This window comes from Helianthus annuus, chromosome 2 (genome assembly GCF_002127325.2).
Source record: "Helianthus annuus cultivar XRQ/B chromosome 2, HanXRQr2.0-SUNRISE, whole genome shotgun sequence".
In the NCBI taxonomy this organism is placed as follows: Eukaryota; Viridiplantae; Streptophyta; class Magnoliopsida; order Asterales; family Asteraceae; genus Helianthus; species Helianthus annuus.
The window spans coordinates 169,988,535-170,010,070 of record NC_035434.2 but is presented as its reverse complement, the minus strand read 5'-3'; the positions used below and the strand labels follow the sequence as shown (position 1 = coordinate 170,010,070).

Here is a 21,536-nt window from a genome sequence, read left to right as displayed (position 1 = left end):
TTGATTACTAGTTAAGCTATATTTGAACAGTATGATTATCTAATCATCAAACTTAACATTTTTTTTAACCCTCTGATTCTTGAGTAGCCTAATTTTGTGTTATCAAATGGGTTATATTAGCTTGTGTACGGTAATTGGTGGTACCTTTAACCTGAAGATAAGTTACAGGCGTCCATATGATGAAGAACTGGCGGGCAGGGCATTTGTTAAACCGCTATTAGTTTACTCACAAACGGCTCTAAATATGCGTTCAAGAAACAGGTCAAGCCGGTTAGCAGATCTGGTCATGCTTGACCATGGTGGTGATGGTGATTTAGGGTGCCGCATAAGTTGATATGAACTTAGATTATTAGATGAAGAACATTGTGCAAATAAGGTTGATCAAGGATCACAATGATCGTAGCCTCGGATTCAAGATCAATGACTCACTTGCACTGGGTGTACGAGATTCTTGTCACATGCCTACCAAGGTCTCTTGGTGTTTAGTAAGTAAGATGAGTGATTGTTTAAAGATTGGTTAAGCCAACTCCAGGGATGGACCCATGTATATGGGTTACATGGGTTGGCGGACGGGCACACCCCTTGAAATAAATTTTTTAGTGTATTTTATAAGCAAAAAAATGATTCGCACCCCTTGAAAATATGGCTGAACCCGTTATCCGCACCCCAGAAAATAAGGAGTCATTTATACATACCCAAAAGAAAAAACCTTGAATTAGACCCAAAAAACCGATCACGTTTTCTTCAATAACCAGGCATTGCAATACCCGGTTTTTGACTTTGTTAACCATACCCGAACCCGGTTACATAGGCTCTAAATTAGGGATGGCAATGGGTCGGGTTTAGGTAATCCCAACCCTAAACCCGATTAGATAAGCTTGTCCCAAACCTGTCCCAAAACCCGTCGGGTTTCTAGCGGGTAAATACCCATCAGGTATCGGGTATACCCGCGGGTTTAGGGTAACCCATTAATTTTAAATAGTTTACCCGTTGGGTATACCCGACCCAAAACCCATCGAGATAAAATACCTATGTGTATAGAAAAAAGGATGTATTATATATTTACATATTTAAAAATATAAAAGAAATTTTATCGGGTATACAATCGGGTAAACGAGTTTACTTTATCGGGTAATTGGGTCGGGTAAACGGGTATATCACCAAATCCCAAACCCATCCCAAACCCGTAAAAAAATAAAAACTAGTCCCAAACCCGATTAGCCGACCCCAAACCTGTCCTAGATGTGTCGGGTTTCGGGTTTACCCATCAGGTTCGGGTTCGATTCCCATCCCTACTCTAAATAAACAATTTTCCAAAAGCCCAGGCCCAAATATATCAGTAAGCCCAAACAATAAAACCAAAAGCAAACCCGATCGGGTCGAATATAAACTCCAGTCGGCACTCTGCTTCCACTTTCCGTCGTCACCGTCGACGATAACAGATCCACCGTTCTTCACCGGATTAACCGTTGACCGTTAACAGTTTCCGGTAAGTATGCTCTATGTCCAATTTTAGTATGCACTGATTTGTGTGAATATACTTGTAGCTGTCGAAATTAGGGCTCCGTTTTTTCATAATTACCAAATGTATTGCTACGATGTTATTTTTATTGAACAATTTGCTTATTTTTCTGTTTGATCCACGTATTCTGCTTAGATATAGGATTTGTTGTTCGATAAGAAGTGAATTTGTGTGTCAATTACGTTCGTATTGCGAATTTAGGGTTTGTGAAGGTTCTGTTTTGTGCTATTTGATGTGATTCGTCGTATATCAGTGAAGTTAATATGGATATATAGTGCATTAGTGTGCACCGTGCACCTATCTGAATTTTGTATACATTTTAGGTGCTCATCTTAAGATTTGGTAATGAATATATAGGTTTCGTTGTTGTTCGATAAGAATTAAATATGTTTGTCGGACTGTCGGTTACGTTTATATGTGTTTTGGAAATTGCGATCTTAGGGTTTGTGAAGGTTCTATTTCGTGCTCTTTGATCTGATTGATTCTCATATATCATTTAAGTTAATAAGGAGTGTGTAGTGAGCACCTATTGAGCATCTGATCTTTATATAGATTTATGTGTTCATGTTAAGATTTGATGATAGGGCTGTAAACGAACTGAAAGTTCAGCGAACAGTTCGTCGGGAAGTTCGTTTATGTTCGTTCGTTTAGTTAATGAACGGACACGAACAAGATATTATGTTGGATTAACTAAATGAACGAACACGAACAAAGGTCTCGTTAGTTCGACTGCGTTCGTGAATGTTCGGTAATATGTTCGTTTACGTTCGTTCGTGTTCGTTTGTTTATGTTAATTATTGTTAATTTGTTAAAAGATTTTAAGATTCACTCTTTAAGTTTTACTTTCCCCCCTAAACATTAGTTTATAATCATATTAAAAAAAAAGTAAATGTAAACCCTTATCTAAACATATGAAGAAGTTGGACACTAAAGACATTTTTTGGGATATGTCTAAGTAACTTTAGATAAGTTAGCTAAACTTGATTTATCGTATGGTATGGTGGTTGTAGCAAACTTCTTGTGTCTTGAATTCTTGTATTATTATGTAATGGTTGTATTTGACTACTTGTGTCAGATGTTTAAGATTAATGGTGTTATTTTTAATTTCAAGTTTAATGTTCGTTTGTGTTCGTGACCAGTGAACATAAACTTCTGTCGACATGTGTTTGCGAACAGTTCCCGAACATCTGTATTTCATTAACAAACAAACACAAACATAGCCTCGTTTGTGTTCGTTCGGTTCGTTTACAGCCCTATTTGATGATGTTCTGGTAGAATGTATAGGTTTTGTTGTTTGATAAGAATTGAATATGTGTGTCAATTACGTTTATACGTGTTTTGGAAAATGCTATAACAGGGTTTGTGAAGTTTATAGTTTGTGTTCATTGATGTAATTCATCATATGTCATTGAAGTTAATATGAATATATAGTGTACACCATTTGAGCATCTGACGTTAATATACGTTTATGTGTTTCTGTTAAGATTCGGTAATGAAAACATTAGCAAAATGAGTTCAAAGGTTCAACCAGTATCCATGGAGGACAACATTCAAGCTGGCGTAACAACTACTGCATCTGTATCATCAACAGCAAGCCCAAAAGTTTCTCTGTTTGCAAAAAAATCTGGATTCGTAATACCAAAAAACAAGCTATCAGGTTCCCTGGTGCCCGCTTTTCGTCGCAATAAAAAGCCAGGTGGCGTTGACGTGGAGAGCGAAGACAGTACGAAACAGATACTGAGAAAAACAAAATGGGGCCCTGATTTGACACAAGATGCTTTTGTTAAGAAAGGAAGAGCTTCTGCATATCAGGTACTTCTAGAATTCTATTCAAATATCATAATGTGTTTTCCTTGAGGCTTTGTAAATGTGAATTTTGTGTTATTATGGCCCATTTTGTTATCATTGAAGTCTGAATTTTCATTCATGAACACATTTGAGAATTTGGTCTCATACACAACTTGTAGCAATGTAGCCTAAGCAGTTAATGCGGTAAAAGAACCGGACATCGGTCAAGCACTGATATTTGAGATATCGGTAATCGTGGTGGGATATCGGTGGGATGTCGGTAATTTTAATATCATGCAGAATTTTTATGTATATAGCAATTTAACACTAACAATTCAGTATACTCTCCTACGATTAACAAATTAACCTTTTGCAACTTGGAAAACGCTAACAATTGTAGCAATTAGGAACTAATTAAGACTTAAAACACTAACAGTTAACAACTAAGACTTAAAACACTAATAGCAGCAATAAGAAGAAAGGCGAATGGTAGAACTAAGAAAAAAGGTACTGATATCATGAATATCGGTGATATATCGGTCGAATATTGGTCAATATCACCAATAATATTGGTACCGATATTTTTCACCGATATCTCACCGATGGATTGATAACCAATATATCACCGATATCTCACCAGGGGACCGATAACCGATATATCTCCAATATATCGGTGATACATCGGCGATATTAACTGCATTAGTTGTAGCCTGTATTTATGATTAAGGGAGGAACATTTTATGTCAGTGTTTTCTCTGTGAATGATCTGCATGCGCTCCGATATCCAGGTGTCTGTTAATGACATCACTGCCTCTGTCATGGTACAATATTTGAGCAGACTAGATTGGATCAAATTACACAACAACTAAAATCTGGGATTCTGGAGGTCGGAGATGATGTCGATCATGATTCACCCACAGCTCAAGAATCTTCAGACCGCCAATCTATTGTGGTTAAGTTTCTTTTTCGTACTTTAATCGTTACGTTACTGGACTCCCACTTAAAAGTTAAAACCCACGTAAAAATATATTTTTTGATGCAGAAATCAGAGTTGGAAGCTGAAAGACGTGAGGTTATCGGTAGGTTAAGTTATTACATTAGTTTCTATACAATGGGTGTTCATGATTCGGTTCAGTTTGGTTATTAGCATTAACTGAAACCGAAGTCATCGGTTAATTTATTTTATTAATCATTCGGTTAATCGGTTCGGTTTATTCTGTTATTTTTTTGGTTTTCGGTTCGGTTATTTTCGGTTAATAACCGAAACCAAACTTAGACTAAAATTTTTGCTTAGAGATATGTGTAATAGAGGTATAAGTACATGAAATAGATGTATAAATACATGAAATGGAGGTATAAGTACATGAAATGGAGGTATACAAGCTAGAAATATATGAAAATATGAATGGTTCGGTTACTTTTGGTTAATTCGTTTTTTTGTTAATTTCAGTTCGGTTTTGGTTAACGGTTCGATTATTGCTCACCCCAGTATGCATTATATGCGGGAATTCTATCTCTTATGTGATTTATAATGTTTGACAGGAGAAATACTTAAGCTGAATCCAAGTTTTAAGGCCCCACCTGATTACAAGCCATTGTTAAAAGAGGATAAAGTTGTAATTCCAGTAAGTTCAAGAGTCACATGTTAGAAATTAGAATGCTTTTTAGGGCTGCAAACGAACCGAACGAACACGAACATGACCTTGTTCGTGGTTGTTTGTTAAGGAAATATATGTGTTCACGAACCATTTAAGAACACTTACCGAACGAGATTTTTTGTTCATGTTCGTTCGTTAAGGAAATGAACGTGTTCGTGTTTGTTTGTGTATGTTTGTTAATTTAAGGTAATGAATGCAAACGAACCTCCATGAACACAAACCAATGTTCATGAACACAAATGAAAACAAATGAACTTGACAAACGTTCATGAACATAATATATAATACACTGATACTTATTAAATACTTTATTTATTAGAATTTTGAAGTATTTAAAAAATATAAAATTTAAAAACACTAATAAATTATCGAACATAAACGAACACATTACAGAACGTTCATGAACATAAATGAACGAACACGATCTCTGTTCATGCTCGGTCATTTAACTAAACAAACTGATTTTTTTTTGTGTTTGTTCATTTACTAAACGAACGAACACAAACGAACTTCCCGCCAAATGGTTCACGAACTGTTCGCCGAACGTTCGGTTCGCTTGCAACCCTATGCTTTTATATTTTGTTTGGCTTTTTTGTTTGATTTTGTACCTTTTGATTGATAGATCAAAGAGAATCCTGGACACAATTTTATTGGGCTAATATTTGGACCGGCCGGTGATACTCAAAAAAGATTAGAAAAGGTAACAACTATATAATTTCTAGGCTTTGCCAATATCACTGATAAACTTAAATCTTATTACGATTTTTGTATTAGGAAACCGGGGCGAAAATACGAGTTTATGGAACCAAAGCCGGTACAAAGAAAGAGGTATTTTAACATTTTTTATCTTGTGAGTAAAATGCCATTTCATCACTGAGGTTTGGCCAGTTTCGCGACTTTTATCCAAAGGTTTGTTTTTCCGCATCTGGATCCCAAAGGTTTACAATCTTGCCATTTTCATCCGGCTTGTTAACTCCATCCGTTTTTCTCCGTTAAGTAAAGGGGTATTTCCGTCTTTTGCTAACTTAAACAACAAGTCGGTCTTTTTCACTTTATGTAAAAGGACCGAATAGCACTCTCTGAAAAAGATTGAATTGCCTTTTACGTTAAAAAAAGAGACGGAAATACCTTTGACTTAAGAGAGAAAAATGGATGGAGTTAACGAGCCGGCTGAAAATGGCAAGATTTCAGATCTTTTGGATCCAGATGCGGAAAAACAAACCTTTGGACGAGAGTTGCAAAACTGGCCAAACCTCAGGGACGAAAAGCTGACTAATTTCTTGGTACAATCAGAGTGAGATAACTTCATCTGACGGCAATGAAGTTAACGGTGACTATGAAAAGTTGTATGTTCACGTGACTGCTGAAACTTACGAGAAAGTTGACGCTGCGGTTTCTCTGATTGAGTTACTCGTCACCCCAGTTTTAGTAAGTTCTTTATTTTTCATAATAAGCTATAAGATATAAACTTTGTTTTGCTTATATTATATTTTCTTTCAATAGGCAAATGTTGTACCCGTTTCGACAAACGATCCAGTTTCTGGGCATAATCTAACCGCGGTTAGTCTCAATCAAGACACACCTGTGGTTGTAAATACAGGATCCGGACTAGACCCACCGTTAGCTCGGTTCCAGCCATATCCTAACCAATGGGCTCCACCCGGTCAGTCACCACGGTTTATTGCACCGCCTTTTCCAACACCGCCAAATTCCGGACCCATGTCATCATCATTCAGCCCACGACCCGTTGTATCTGGACCAAATATGGTTCACATGCATAATACGGGTTATCCTGGTCCACCTCGGAATCCTTCTTTGCCACCGTTGCCGATATCGGCTCCAACTGGACCGAACCCGAATGTGCGTCCGATGGGGCCTGCTAGTTCTCGACCAGTTCCACCTTATACGTTTCCTGAACAACGACCTTTAACGTCTAGTGGTTGGTCCCAGCCACCGGCTCGAACTCAAATGCAACCAATGGCTCGTCCTCAACCATCACAACCAATTCCGCCACCACCACCAGTTGGGTTTCGGACCGGGCCGCCTAACCCGGGTCCCACTTCATGGTTTCCGTCACCAACGACACCCACATCGATACCACCACCGTCTATACAGTCACCACCCATAACCCCCTCCGTAAGACCACAGCAGCCCAGTTCTAACGATTTCACCTTTCAAACCAACCGTGCACAATCACCATCTTTCCGTCCAGGAATAAGCAATCATGTCGCGCCACCTGTCATGCAAGGTTTTCATAGGCCACAGAATAGTAATCAAATGGGTCAACATCAAGGTCCTGGTCAAGGTCAACAGTCGGTTTTCCCTGGGCATGGTCCACGACCACCACCCAATCATTTGGGCCCGGGGCCGGGGCCCAGGCAGTTTGGTCTGGGTCCACCACCCATTCCGTTCCAACCCAGGCCCGGAAACTTTGGATCGGCTCAGCAAATTCAACCAGGGTTTCGACCCCAGAACCTACAGCCATTTCGTGGCAATGTGGCGTATACTATGGGCAGGCCTGGTTTGAACACATCTGGACCGCAACAGGTGTATGATCCTTTTTCGCCTACGGCTGTGCCACATAAGCATGGTAACCCACAAAGTTCGAGAAAACAAGATAATGATCCTGAATATGATGACTTGATGGCATCTGTTGGAGTGAAATGATTAGGCATGTTTTGGTGATCACTTGTTATGACACTCTATGTGATCGACTCTTTTTTTAAAGTGTAATATGTGAGAATTAGATGAAGCTCGATGCACAATTCTTGACGACTACCCAAAACACGTTTTTCTTTGCGTCTTTGGTTCGAGTATACGATGATTTTGTGTTCTTTGTTTTGATGTCGTGTAGATTAATCTGCTAGTGTGTGAGAGGTTACGCCAATAGTTCTTAAGAGTTTGTTGTTGGGGGCAACAAATGTCGCACTGTTATACAGCACGACACGCTCATCTAAATGTGCCATATATTAAAACACTAACACAGATATTTCATATGTTGGTTACTTGATAGAACATGTTTAACACGTTTAAATTTAACTAGTTCAATAAAATGAATGACATGACATGACATCTAACATGTTTCTAATAAAATCATTAACATGTTTGACACATTTATGACTGCACCTGTTTAGCTCAAACCCTAACCCGCTTAGACTAGAGGGTATGGAGAGCCTCATCCCCAAGGGGATGGGCCGCCATGTCAGCGCCACGTAGGCTCGGCTTGGAGGGGATGGACCTAGGGGGTGGGGGATGAACCCCTTTATATATATATATGTATGTATGTATAGGTGTGTGTGTGTTAGGAGAGAGGAGAGAGGCCCGTCTCATCCGTCTGTGGGAGCCGATCTTGCCGCGCCGGAGGAGTGGGGGACCGGCGCCGGTCCTAGCCGGGCCTCAGCCAGCCCCCAATACCCTCTAGTCTTATGTCAAGTCATGTTGCAATAACAGATCTTGTCGTAAAATTAACATGAGTACCATCTTTAAACTTTCTAAGTAATGTTATCGTTTTGTCGGATGTACCACTGAAAGAAGCTGGAATCAATACCATCAACAAGTTGCAATTTGTAAAGTTTTGGCTACTTGCATCCAAAATATATACATCTAATCTAAGCTTCATGTCAAGAAACTAACTTCTAAACATTATATTCCAACCTAAGTCATCATATAATGTTTGGTTATTAACTCAAAACTGTACCAAACCTAGTTGCAAAGTCGATAATCAAGCTGGTCCTAAACCAAAACCGATCAGTTTTGAAAAGTGCTAAACCAAAAGTTTGACATTTTTTGTTTGGTTTGGACTCGACACGAACTGCTCCAAGCTCACCCCTCCAATATTCCATGTTTTCTCTCAGGTTCAAGCGGAAAAAAGAAACATGTCGATAAAAAACCAACTGAAATAATAAATCAAACCGTAATTAAAAAGATTACGTTTATTCTGGTACATCGAACTTAAAACCAACCGAAATAAAAAACAATCAAACTAAGAAATAGTCCCCCCCTCCTCCCCCCCAAAAAAAAGAAGCGTAACATGTTAATCCAGTGGCGGACCTACCCACAGTCGTGGGTGGGCGGCCGCACCCCTTGAAAAAAAAATAGTGTATATTTTAGGCAAAAATCCCGACCGCACCCCTTGAAAATATGATTGAAGGACTCATCCGCACCCCGAGCAAATAATTTATGGGTTCGTCACTGTGTTAATCTACTTCAAATCCAGTAATGATCAACATAATCGAAACCCTCATGAAATTGCATCTCAAAATTAACATGTAACACTCATAACAAATTTTATACTTAATATAATACATCTGAATATGATATTACCAAACCAACCAAAATTTTATACTTAATATAATAGAATATTATTCTTATTTTATCCGAATATCACACAGCTCTAATTATATATGTTGCTAGTTTAGAAGATTAGAAGATTCTAAACTATAGAGAGAAATCTTTATTACAAAGTGAAGGGGATGCCTTAAATTAAGCCTGGCCCAATTGGTTTGAGCCCAACCTTTGTTGATTCACAATGGTTTAACCCACCAAGATAAAGGTGCTTAATTTATGTTATGATATCTAGTTCTCTACGTTAACCCTATCTTATACATGTCTATGTCTATGATGATGAACTTTGACATTTGAGGGGGTGTTTTGGATTCCTTCTCAAAATGACTTATTGACTTATATAGAGCTAAAAGTCCTTTTGAGAAGGAGAAGCTTAGCCAAACATTATTAAGAAGTCAGGAAGATGAGAAAAGCTTAGCCAAACACAAGCAGGAAAAGGGCTTTTTTCAAGGTTTTTTTGTCTTCAAGAAGGAGAAAAGGAGAAGTCACAAATTGTGACTTCTTGAGAAGAAGAAGTCCTTCTGAGAAGGAGAAGTCAAAAAGCTTAGCCAAACATGCCCCGAGTGTCAAAGGGTGATATAAAACAGTAAGGAGATTTTTTCAGTGGGTTCTTTTTGGTTGATTCTTCAATTTCATATGATCGAAGATTAAGGTTCTTTCTGATAATTCTAAACATAGTGTGTTTCTGGGAACCAGTCTTTACATACTGGATTCCCCCTGGCCTTAGACTTCGGCCTTCAACCCCTGCTAACGAGTTTTTTTATGGTGTTATACAACGTTCAAGGCAAGACAGAGAAGATGAAGAGTGACTAGTGTGACAACCCAAACTTTCACGGCCAGAGTCCCTTAGTCACGTGATCTTGTTTCTTAATATTTCTTTTTCACGACCCTTACGATGATAAAGATTATTAAACCCTCGTGTATGTAGTATGCTTGCTAAATGTAAAACGTGTAAAACGTGACTGTGTAAGGTTACATGTGTTTGATTGATTAACTATACAAGGAATTGATAAATGTTTATATGTGTCGTTCAATTGATTTGGAGAACCAACTTGAGTGGGCCGCAAACTCGTTTAACACTTCCGCATACAACTGGGCTTGAGGCCCAACCCGAACTTGCATACTTATGGCTATGACAACCATACGTAGTTAACCCAAGCCGCATACTTATGGCTATGACAACCATACGTAGTTAACCCAAGCCCAAGTTTAGACTTAGAAATTGGGCCGGTAATACATATGGGCCGCTAACTTGATTAACCCACTTACACATACTTTCCTTAGGCTGGAGGCCACACTTTTCTCCCGCCTCCTCTCCCTCGGCCCACATTCCTTGAAGCCCACATGCACCCTCATGCATTATGCGATATAAGGGGTGATGCCTTGATAACTTTCTAAGTTGCGTATGAGATAACAAACCCTAAAGACCCCTGGATTGGCGACGGTGGACCCCCTACGCCCACACCCTTCGTCGCTCTCTCTCTTTGATTTGGTTCACCGACGAGCCAACAACACCAGCCGCACCCACCTGCCTTCTCTCTCTTTGTCCGGAGTGATTCCGACGGTTAACCAGTGGGATCCTTCCCCTCCGACGGTTGTCGTTGATGATGATGATGTTCACGACTGATTCAGAAGAGAAAGGTTTCTAGTGACGGTGGCGATGATGATTTCCGGCGATCGTGGTTCGAGATAAAACCTTCGGATGGTGATGAGGATGTCGGGGATGGTGATAACCGGAGAAGATAATGATGAGATGACGACGCCGGGACTGTGACGGCAAGAAGCCCGAGCAGCAGGTACGTATCCGTGTGATTTGTGCGTTACAAAGCTTCGAATATGAGCTATCTTCAGTTTTCCTACATGGGTTTGTGACTTTTGGGTTTTGAACTATGATTATTAGACGTTCTGTGATGTACTGGTCGAATCGAGTATGATAGTAATATACTTGTGTTAGAAAACTCGTTATGATGATGCTGAGCATTTGTTATGTGCATGTACTGTTTGAATAATAATGATAATAAACCTGAGGTGTTCGGCCTATATATATACATATTAATTTATCATAATGCATGTGATGGATCATGGGAGGTCCAATGGAAAGAGTTGTTGGCAAACTGTTCGGTGCAATCACTTTAGTTTATTAAAAATGATTATAATGGTCTGACATATATATTGAATTCAAGGATAAGTTCACAAGGTGTGTTGCATGCTCATGAACCCCAATGTTGAAACTCCCCAATGTTGAAACTGATAGATAATTGGAAATTATGTGTGTATTAATTAGTTGTTATTTAGGTCCAATAGAATTGTAGATTAATGGTAGTCTTGATCAAATAACCATGTGCACATGTCAGGGATATTAATGCTATGAAAATTAATGAGATGATGCCATGTTTGTTGAAGTTGACATCGATATACCTAGGATATAGTAATTAATGAGATGGTGCCTCCTTTGTTGGCTATTGGTTACATGTTGATAAATGATCATTAATGAATTGTGAGGTTGGTAACTGATGTAGTAAATTGTGAATTAATTATCAAATAAAATGTGGGTCGATTATATATTAGTTTGTTTTATAGATCAAACCACAATATAAATCATAAACTGTTGTGTGATTGTTGGACTACTTGCACGGGTTGGGCCGGGTAAGAGGGGTAAGAGACACTTGGGTTACATGTTAATCGATTGGGTTCCGATCTCTTGTGATTGGCACACTAGATACAAGTGATAAAACGAAACATGCGTGTACAGCTCTAACTTGCAATGTGCGTATGTAACGGTATGGATACTTGCTACAACTTGTGTGATCGTACAAACTACGCTTATTATGACATACGTGATGGTTATATGTTTGGTTGCTTATTGTTTGAGCAATACGTGTGACAAGATACGTGAATTGTGAATTCATTAAACTAATTGTCTCTGGTAACCACGATAGGATTTGACTGATCAACTGTTTATCGAGCATTTAATCTAACCGAGCAAACCAAAGGTGAGTTCATCTTTCTTGAGCATGCGTCCCGGTGGTTGGGACAGTCAGTGGGTATCCTGGGAGGGATAAGTCTTTTGGGTAAAAACAGGAATGTTGGATAATATACTCTTCCTATCATCTTTAAAGTCCCTCCGTGTTGTTTGGTTACCTGGAAGGTAACATGGTATTAGTTAGTAGCGCTACTTAGGTTTGGCAACCTCACCTCGTTCCTGGGAGGACGTGTGTTGAACTAATGACCTAGTCATGACCAATGCTTTGATAGGAGCATTGGAGAAAGGGCAAAATAATCAGAAGCCGTCTTGTATTGGGGTATTATCAACATTGTTTTCAACATTACTTCTGGAATTAACTTCAATGGATTAACTACATACTTGGTAAACAACGTTTTCGTAAAACTATGAACTCACCAGCGTTGTCTGATACACTTGTTGCATGCTCGCAGGTCGTTAGGTATTTTGGATTTGGGAACTTGCTGTCTGGAGTAGCTGGAGTGGTCATGGGTCGACAGGAAGGATTTATGTGATTGATTTCATGAAACTATACTTGGGTTTTGAAACAGTTTAACTTCGTTTATTATTTGCTTCCGCTGAACTTATTGGTTTTCGTTTAATACTTATTGAAGATGTTTTTATTAATAATGGGGATTTTAATTACAACTTGTATGGGTTCAATGTAATTGGTGGCTCGTTATTGGTATGTCACACGCCTATCAGGGACACTCCCTAGGTGGTATTTTGAGGGTGTGACAACTAGTCCATCTCCTCAGTCGTTGTGACAAAGTGTTAGAAGTTTTTAAGGGTCGGTTGTCTATCGCTAAATTTTGATTTTTTTTCAATCTGGTCGCTTCAGTTGTCTATCTTTAGGTTTTTCCTAATGACAAAAATTATATTCATCTTTCCTAAAATAATTACAAGCAATTATAACAAGACTAGGACAAACTTACTTTTTTTTAATAAAAATATTTTATTGTACACCAACTATATTTATTTTAAAATTTTAAATATTCCCTATCTTATTTGATTTAAAACTTTAGAGTAAATTAAACAGTTAGAGTAGTTTGGGCAAATTACGAATTTTGTCTCTCATTTCAAATTTTTACAAATATTATCTCTGATGACAATGTTTGCTTTCATCAATGGGTTTTGCTTGATAGTTATATTAAAATTAGACGAAATGAATATTTTATCCTTATAATAATCATACATTTCATTTAGATCAGGCGGTGTGGTCTCACGCTCTTGCCAAATCACCTTCGATAGCGCCTGTCTTCCCATTTCCTGGGCGTCACATATGATTTCGCCATGGGTTTGGCAAGCATTAAGGACTGCACATGTGGGGGCCACTTTTCAAGAGCCAAAATCATATTTTTTTTCTTCCTTTTTTCTTTATTAACACGTAAGGAGCTTTATCCCATTGCATGGTAGTTAGCTATAAAGACCCTGTCTACGTGGCGTTATACGTAACGCTGATGTGCCGTGATAAAGCCCCTAGAGACTTTATACCACGCCACCCATCCTTAACACTTTATTTTTAGAAACATTTATAGTTTATTTACATGACCATTTTTGTAATTTACTTACCCAACCCACTCCCTTTTCCTTGCCCACCTTTTCGTATGTGCATCACTTATGTCTTCTTAGTTCTATGTTCAAATTAACCAAACAGCCCCAAACACATTTTCTTAATCTTGTCCCTATACTCTATTTTGCTTTTGTTTATGCTTCACTTCATAATTCTTAGAAAAATCCCCATCTGAATCTAATCAATATATCCACCCTCCAATTTTCCATATAATCAACTTTCTACAAAGCAGGGTGGTGATCACGAAACCAACTTATCCTTTCAGGCCGAACCAAATTTTTGGGATAGGTCAAGATTAGATCATATGTATGCTATAAAAAATTCGAGGGGGGCGGACGAGCCTCGTCCCAACAAACTAGGTCCACCCTTGTACACGTGTTAAAGGTTTAGACTTTAGTCCATGAACATATAAGATCAAAATTTGGATAACCAAGTAGGTATAATTATTGACATTACACTTGGAATTGTTGAACAAGGGAATAAGATAGGCTTTATGTGAATGAGAGTAATTTAATGGAACTCAAGGTTGGTTGGTGGAGGTTACGTTTCTCTATTATTATATAACGGAAGACCCTGACCGGGTATTGAAAAAACATATGGACATTAGTAAAAATGAGCTGTCACGCACTGGAATCAAACAAAAATCTATCATCATATATCAGTGTTTCAGACAGAACTGAAAACTACATCAGTTTCAAGGCTGAATCACTACAAATTCACATCACGAGTAAGTTGCATAATTACAGATGAATTCACCAAAAATCATCCTATCAAAATCACTAAACCCATACAGTGGCAAGAATCTATACCATATCAATAGTTGCAAGAATCCATACCATATCAACAGTTGCAAAAATCCATACCATATCAACTGTTGCAAAAATCCATACCATTCAACTGTTGCAAAAATCCATATCAAGCGTTTGGAAGCTGATTTCGATGAACAGTGATACCAGTTTGTGCCCCGGATTCTGCTGCGAGCTTTCTGAAGAAAATCAAGTCGTCGTCCTCAGCTAGCTCTACATCTCGGACTCCATCCGAGTAGGAAAGATGGAATCTGCCAATCACCGGTCCGAATCTAGATGCAATTCGCTCGTTCAGGAACTGGATTCCCTGATTGGGAGGGAAATCCAATCTTATACACCTCGTCTGATGGGTTATCGGGATATTAACGAATTGCTTTTCTCCTTACTCCCCTTGAATAATGTTTGAAGAAGACAAAAAAACATTGTAAGTTTTTTATTATTATTATTATTATTATTATTATTATTATTATTATTATTATTATTATTATTATTATTATTATTATAGAAATTAATGGGAATAAACAACTTATTACCTTCTTGACGTTTCGAACTTTCCATCGAATAGCCTTCATCAATTGTGGCACATTTCTCTTTTCCAAAACCTCCAAAACAGTTTAACATATCAACAGGTTTTTTTGAGCTCGACCTAACAATTTCATGAACAGTTCTTTTTGCACTCGACCTTCTAGCTTTTGCATTTTTATAATCATTTGGACCCCTACATGTATGATAATAATCAGATGCCATCGCCAAGTGTTTGCTGGAATATAACGTGTATTCAAACAATTTCTCAGGCAAAGTTTCAAGTACGACCTTAATGATTTTTTGGTCCAGACTCAAACCAACCAATTCTATTGCAAACCGATGATGATCTGCAGCCTCCCCCGCTCTCTTCACTCCGATAACAAGAACACCATTGGGACTGAGTCTCGGTGCACGAGTCCCCAAATCGGCTAGCATGCGCGAATATAACTCCTCCAAAACCTGTGTTTCTCCATCCTCAAGTGTTGTAAAGACATGTTCAGCCGCAACCACAGGAAAGACATCAAACAGTTTGTTGTAGGCTGCATACGCGCTGTTTACAAACCCTTCCATAAGGTAGGAGTTGTGACAACTGTCAAATTTGCACGAATCCGTACAATTAATTAATCTTGATTAGTGCTTAATGACTGTGCTTAATTACAACTGATGACTTAAACTGCTTTCTGGTTACTACATCATACATACATGTGCATCACATAATACATGATGTCATCTCATATCACAAATAGACTTTATTGACATACATGATGCACAAAGCACAGTTAGCACCATTAGCGGATAACTCAGAAACATGCTGACAATGTCAGTACATAGACAGACAGTATTTTGAGACCCCGTATGGGCCAGAGACAAGGTATTACACTAGTATGGAGTGTATGGAAGTACGGACCATAAAACTGCATCACTAGATGATAGTTTAATTGCCGGAAAGTGCCTAAACCCCACTAAAAGTGCAGAATTCTGCATATTTCAGCAAAATTCAGCTTTTTAACAAGCTAGTAATGCGCAAAAATATGGCAAAATGGTCCTATATGCTTTCCTAAGTGTCGGGAATTAGAAGTGTCACAAAAGGGTACTTAATGAACACTAAACGGAATAGTTTGACACTTTAACGAACCGGTATCTAACCGAATAACCGGACACTACCCGGAACACCAAAATATTGCTAGAAGCATTGTTTTATTATTTTCAAGCTAGTTATGATCCCCGAACACCCTAACACTCACTAAAATACCTAGTAACTAACTAAACTAACTATATACTTGAATTTGGATTACAAGGTAACTAATTAGTTAAAATTTACAACTAGACCCCCTCCCCCCTCATGCCATAATTGGCCACATGGCCTAAATAAGTGAATCTTCATTCGATTTTCCTAAGATATGCTATGATCTTGTCATGTACTTAACAAACACTAAAACCATTGGTTAAAAGCCTAAGTATGGATATAAGTAAGGCATGAGAGTTCATAATCTAATCATCTTCATCACCTAAACTCTCCTACTCTCTCCCTCTCATCTTGGCCGAAACCCACACCCATACCACCATCGTTTTCGTTTCAATCTCCCCCATTTCCAAGTAAACACAAGGTGTAACACGCAAGATTAGAAGGTTTGGTGGTCTTGGATCTTGAAGGACCACTCACACAAGCTTTTATCCACTCCATATTCATCTTGTTTCTTCCCTAGCCTTTGAGCTAGTTGTAAGCTTCTTGTTACTAGTTTTTACTTCTATTTTTAGTGGTTAAAAGATGTATTATGTTGAAAATCACAAGATCACTAAAAGACATAAACTTGAATATTGAACATAGAGCTTACATATGATGATATATGGATGAAATGATGTGTTTAGTGTATATTTAATACTTGCTTGTTGTTTACTTGAAAATATGATGTTGATCATCACATAGAGCTTGCTAAATTGTGATTAAACACATGATCTAGCAAGTGAGAGGATGATTATGTGACAACATAAGATGATCATCATCTTCTTGTATGAACATGAGCTTGATGAATAAAACGATTTCTTGAAAAATAACAAACAAAGTAAACTAGTAATCTTATGAATTCAAGATTTATGAATGATTTTCCAAGAAAACCAAGTACAAAATATGATTTTTGAAATATCATGGGTTTTTACTTAAACATACACTATTTTTGGTGATGAAATAAGTATAGAAACACTAGAGAAACAAAAAGGTTTAATAAAGAAATGTTTTTGTAAAATATGTTTACAAGTTGTAAATATCTAAAACTTTCAAGAATGAAGTTTATCAAGAAGTAAATATATTTTGGAGGGTAACTAAGGCTACTAAACATACCACCAAGTTACTACAAGTTTTTACGAAAACTCAAGTTCATGATCTTGGTGTAGCTAGCTTGTTTTTGCACTTGGTAAGTATAATATTGTTTAGAGTTAATTGTTGATTATTGTGTGTTGATTTTGAAAAGAAAATGATATGCTAAATAGAATGGACACCTCCATTTTCAAAGGAAACTATGGCGAAATTTTCTAAAAATACAAACACTTAGGAAATATTTTCTGAACAAGTGTTTACAAGTATGTCTTAAACTATGTTTTTCAATATGAACTTTGCCATAATTTTTGGAACAAAAATACAAGTATTGGAGGTTGATTTTTATAAATAAAAATGGATAAATATATATTTAGAATATATATCTTATATTAAGACACTTGTGTGAATATTTGCATACATAGTGGACTAGTTATATTATTTTATGGTAAAATAATATAACTTGACAAATACCAAGAACTTACAACTCCAAAATAATACCAAAAATCACAAGGAATGAAATATAAGTTACACACTTAATATTGTGAAGCCGAACGATAAAACGTAACTTACGAAATATTCCGGGAAATACCGTTACAATGTATTTTTGGTAAATATTATTTTGGAAACGAAAGAAGTGAAAATATGATTTTTGTACATATTGACAAGTTATATTATATTTTCGACAAAAAGAAAATATATTATTTTTGGGAGATAAAAATATATTTTCCTAGTATATTTAGAAAATATATGATTTTTGAGGAAAAATATATATTTTCTTGGAATACAATATTTTTGACAATAAGTTTTATATATATATATATATATATATATATATTCTAAAGTGAGACTTGGAAATATATTAGTTTGAGAATACGAATACGGGAATACGAAAGTACATGTATAAAATACCCTCATCCTTGGGAAGGAAAAAATACGAAATTAAATACCTGAGAAGTATTATTACAAAAGTATTGATTTAACAATTATTCCAAAATTCAAATATAATTTAAAGTTAAAATACTTATTATTTTAACAAATAATTATAACTTGAAAAAATATTGGAAACATAAAAGAAACGTAACTCAAACACGTATATACTAAGGCAAGGCACGGCCCGTTAGCCTAATAGACATTAGTACATTGTAGGTAGTCGGGTTTGCTGAAGGAATTTGGGTTACGATTCTGAAGACGCAAAACAGTGAGTTCATGTCCCCTTTTTCTTTTAACTGTTTTCAGTTTTAATACTTCGGGGGTGAAATACATGTTACAATTATTACAAACGCTTTATACATAGTATGATTAGCTTAAGGAGGGTTACTGCTAGATCATGTGAAAGGTGGGTATAACACTTAAGGCCATTAATCCTCATTGTAAGACCAAGGGACATGAGTGATAGATCTATTTGGGTGTAGCGAGCCCACACCCATGCGGACCAGGGTGGCCCATGTGGTGACTATGTCTTCATCCCGGAGACAAATTTGCTAGGTTTGAGTCTTCCTGCACCGTTTCACACATGCCATTGGCCTTGCAAACCAAACCATTGGTGATCTATTTTTCCTTAGTGCTACATACCAGGGACATACATACATACAAGACATACTCTAAAGGTTTATTCACATACTACAAGTATTTCAGGGAACTAAGGGGATCTGGCAGGTGTTGCATGTTTTCAAGCTGCGTTATAAATAAAAGATGTCATTCAAGTCTTTGAGTTTAGGAGATGTATCTTAATCCTGGACGAGATACATGGTTCTAAACTCGGGTTTATTTAAGATCTTTTGTCGAGTCTTCGTGAACTCATTAAAATATGTTATGGTTTGTAACTTAAATTTGGTGTCAACGTTTCAGACAATTTATATTGTGTTATTTTCAAACTCAATTTATGGATGAACATCTAATCGTTTTATCATATAACGTTGTTATGATTGAATGCTATGGTATTAAGAAGTCACACCAAATATCACGCTTTCGCAAAAGTCAGGGTGTGACAGGAGTACAATTTTAATCCCATGTTTTGGGGCTGGTCATCACGAGCATATCCAGAACTCTGCATCCACGCGTGCGCGAGTGGTATCCTATGTGATTCATAAACTTCCTTCAATGCATTTCGGAAATGCCCTAGGGCTGTTATGGGTAGCATGCTTGCATTCACCAAGGGGCTAATACACTCCGTACCTTTTACTATCCCCAACCCAAAATTCTGCAAAGACATCAAAATTATCTATAAGTTAAAAATTCATTACAATAGTTTAAGTCATCAGAAATGGATACCTGCAGTTGTTGAATAATAGTTAAAGTCATCCTCCCCAAATCAGTCTTTGTAAAAACAACCGATCTGGTACCCTCATCATATTTTTTGTGGTTCACTTGTATGTCTACAATTCCTACACAACCAGAAGGGTCTTTCCATCTAATCACACACGGGAAGTAATACTCTAAATCCCACAACATCATCGCGATACACAAGTGGCATGAAATAACTTGTCCTTGGATTCGATTCATCAGGTTGCCCATCTTGCTTATAATTGTGACGCCACATTTTGATCATGCGGCCATGTGTTTCCATAATATATTCAGTTTCACAACTCGAACCCCTTTGGATAGCAATTCCAATGTTAGTTTCCCTGCTATGAAGGGTTGTGCACTTGCATTGAGTGTAGCTATGTTTCCCTTAATTTCTTTCTTCCAGAACTGTATAAGCACAGGTTCATGCAAAGTGTCCATGCTTGAAAATACCTCAACTATCTTTTCATTCAAAGTCCTCATAACGACTGCGTGCATTATTACCCGTAAATTAATAACAAATACGTATAAAACAAGTATAAAAAAAGAACGCTCACATATAAAACAAGTATAAAGAAGAATACTCACAAATAGAGCTAGGTACATCTCCTTCAACAACCAAAGGTTCATTCCAAAAGACGTATTTGTTGACGTCTCCATTTTCTTCAAAAAAAAAAAAGGTCTGGTGTGCAAAGGCGAAGGTTCAAGTGCATTAATGAACTGCTCGACGCCAATTTCACTCAACATCCTGATTTCATCCAACATATCGGTTAGACTTTCATCCAAATAGCCACCACTTTCAATTAGACGCAACCAATCGGCTGCTTCATCATCCATCTGTAAACAAACATTAAACAAAGCAACGTTCTCAAAACCGGACCGGGCCGGCCGGTCGGACCGGTCCGGCCGGGTCCGGAGCCTTTACCGGGCTGGTCCAGGCTATAAACCCGTTTCAACATTAGGCCGGCGGTCTGGCCGGGAGCCGGGGGGTCGGGCGGGTCGTCGCTTATGGTCGGGCCGGTTAGTTTTTTTTTTCTTTTTTTTTTTCATCGACATCTTCACTGTGTATGGCAAACCTGTGTATGGCAAGTTTACAAAAACAAAAATCAAGTTCTTAAATCCATAAAATGTAGAAATAGAGAAGAAATTAGGGTAAACCTGTGTATATGGAGAGAGTGATTTTAAGGTGTTTCTACACTAGAAATTAAAAAAACATCTAAAATTTGTAGAAGGAACAACAAAAGCGAAAATGAATTTTGGTAAAGAGAAGCATGCAGGAGGCCCGGAGGAAACACCAAGGAAGTAGGCGGAATGGTGGATACATTTTCTATTGTTTTTTCATATGTAGTAGGTGGAATGGTGGATACATTTTCTATTGGTTTTTCATATAATTTTTATTTTACTTTTTAAAATTGAACCATTTACAAGACAAGATAATAACATAACAACACAAGATAATGTAATGTTGGAATTAATATATTTTTTAAAGAATATATTGTTTTTTTTAATATAATGTTGGAATTAAAATATATATATATATATATATATATTAAAAATAAAACAATTTTATCTATTTTTCTATATTATATATATATATTTACATAATTTATGACGTAATCCGAGTCTTAAATCCGGTCGGACCAAGGCGACCGGGATGACCTCCGGTCCGGTTCTGAAAACATTGAAACAAAGTATCAATCTAAACCCTAAGAAACATCAAAT

At 37.3% G+C, this 21,536-nt stretch overlaps 1 protein-coding gene and 2 long non-coding RNA genes across 4 annotated transcripts; 2 read left to right on the top strand and 1 right to left on the bottom strand.

Moving 5' to 3' along the window:
• Positions 1-1,334: 1,334 nt before the first annotated feature.
• On the top strand, positions 1,335-7,802 carry LOC110927146 (leucine-rich repeat extensin-like protein 5). 2 transcript variants are annotated; one of them, XM_035985691.1, is made up of 10 exons: positions 1,379-1,489; positions 2,598-2,599; positions 3,007-3,334; positions 4,149-4,262; positions 4,353-4,389; positions 4,853-4,935; positions 5,591-5,668; positions 5,743-5,796; positions 6,262-6,396; positions 6,472-7,802. In XM_035985691.1, the coding sequence occupies exons 3-10, from the start codon at positions 3,032-3,034 to the stop codon at positions 7,633-7,635; spliced, it is 1,968 nt and encodes a 655-aa protein (XP_035841584.1). In that variant the 5' UTR covers positions 1,379-1,489; positions 2,598-2,599; positions 3,007-3,031; the 3' UTR covers positions 7,636-7,802. The 2 variants fall into 2 exon arrangements, with proteins under 2 accessions (XP_022026454.1, XP_035841584.1); XM_022170762.2 differs by lacking the exon at positions 2,598-2,599 and having other exon boundaries at positions 1,335-1,489.
• A 6,696-nt stretch (positions 7,803-14,498) lies between these two features.
• On the top strand, positions 14,499-15,977 carry LOC110907728. Its single transcript, XR_002573981.2, has 2 exons — positions 14,499-15,116; positions 15,487-15,977. It is a non-coding gene; the product is annotated as an uncharacterized LOC110907728 (long non-coding RNA).
• Positions 15,978-19,171: 3,194 nt separating this feature from the next.
• LOC110907731 lies at positions 19,172-21,115 on the bottom strand. Its single transcript, XR_002573982.2, has 3 exons — positions 20,403-21,115; positions 19,803-20,302; positions 19,172-19,731 (listed from the first exon to the last, which is right to left on the bottom strand). It is a non-coding gene; the product is annotated as an uncharacterized LOC110907731 (long non-coding RNA).
• Positions 21,116-21,536: the final 421 nt, after the last annotated feature.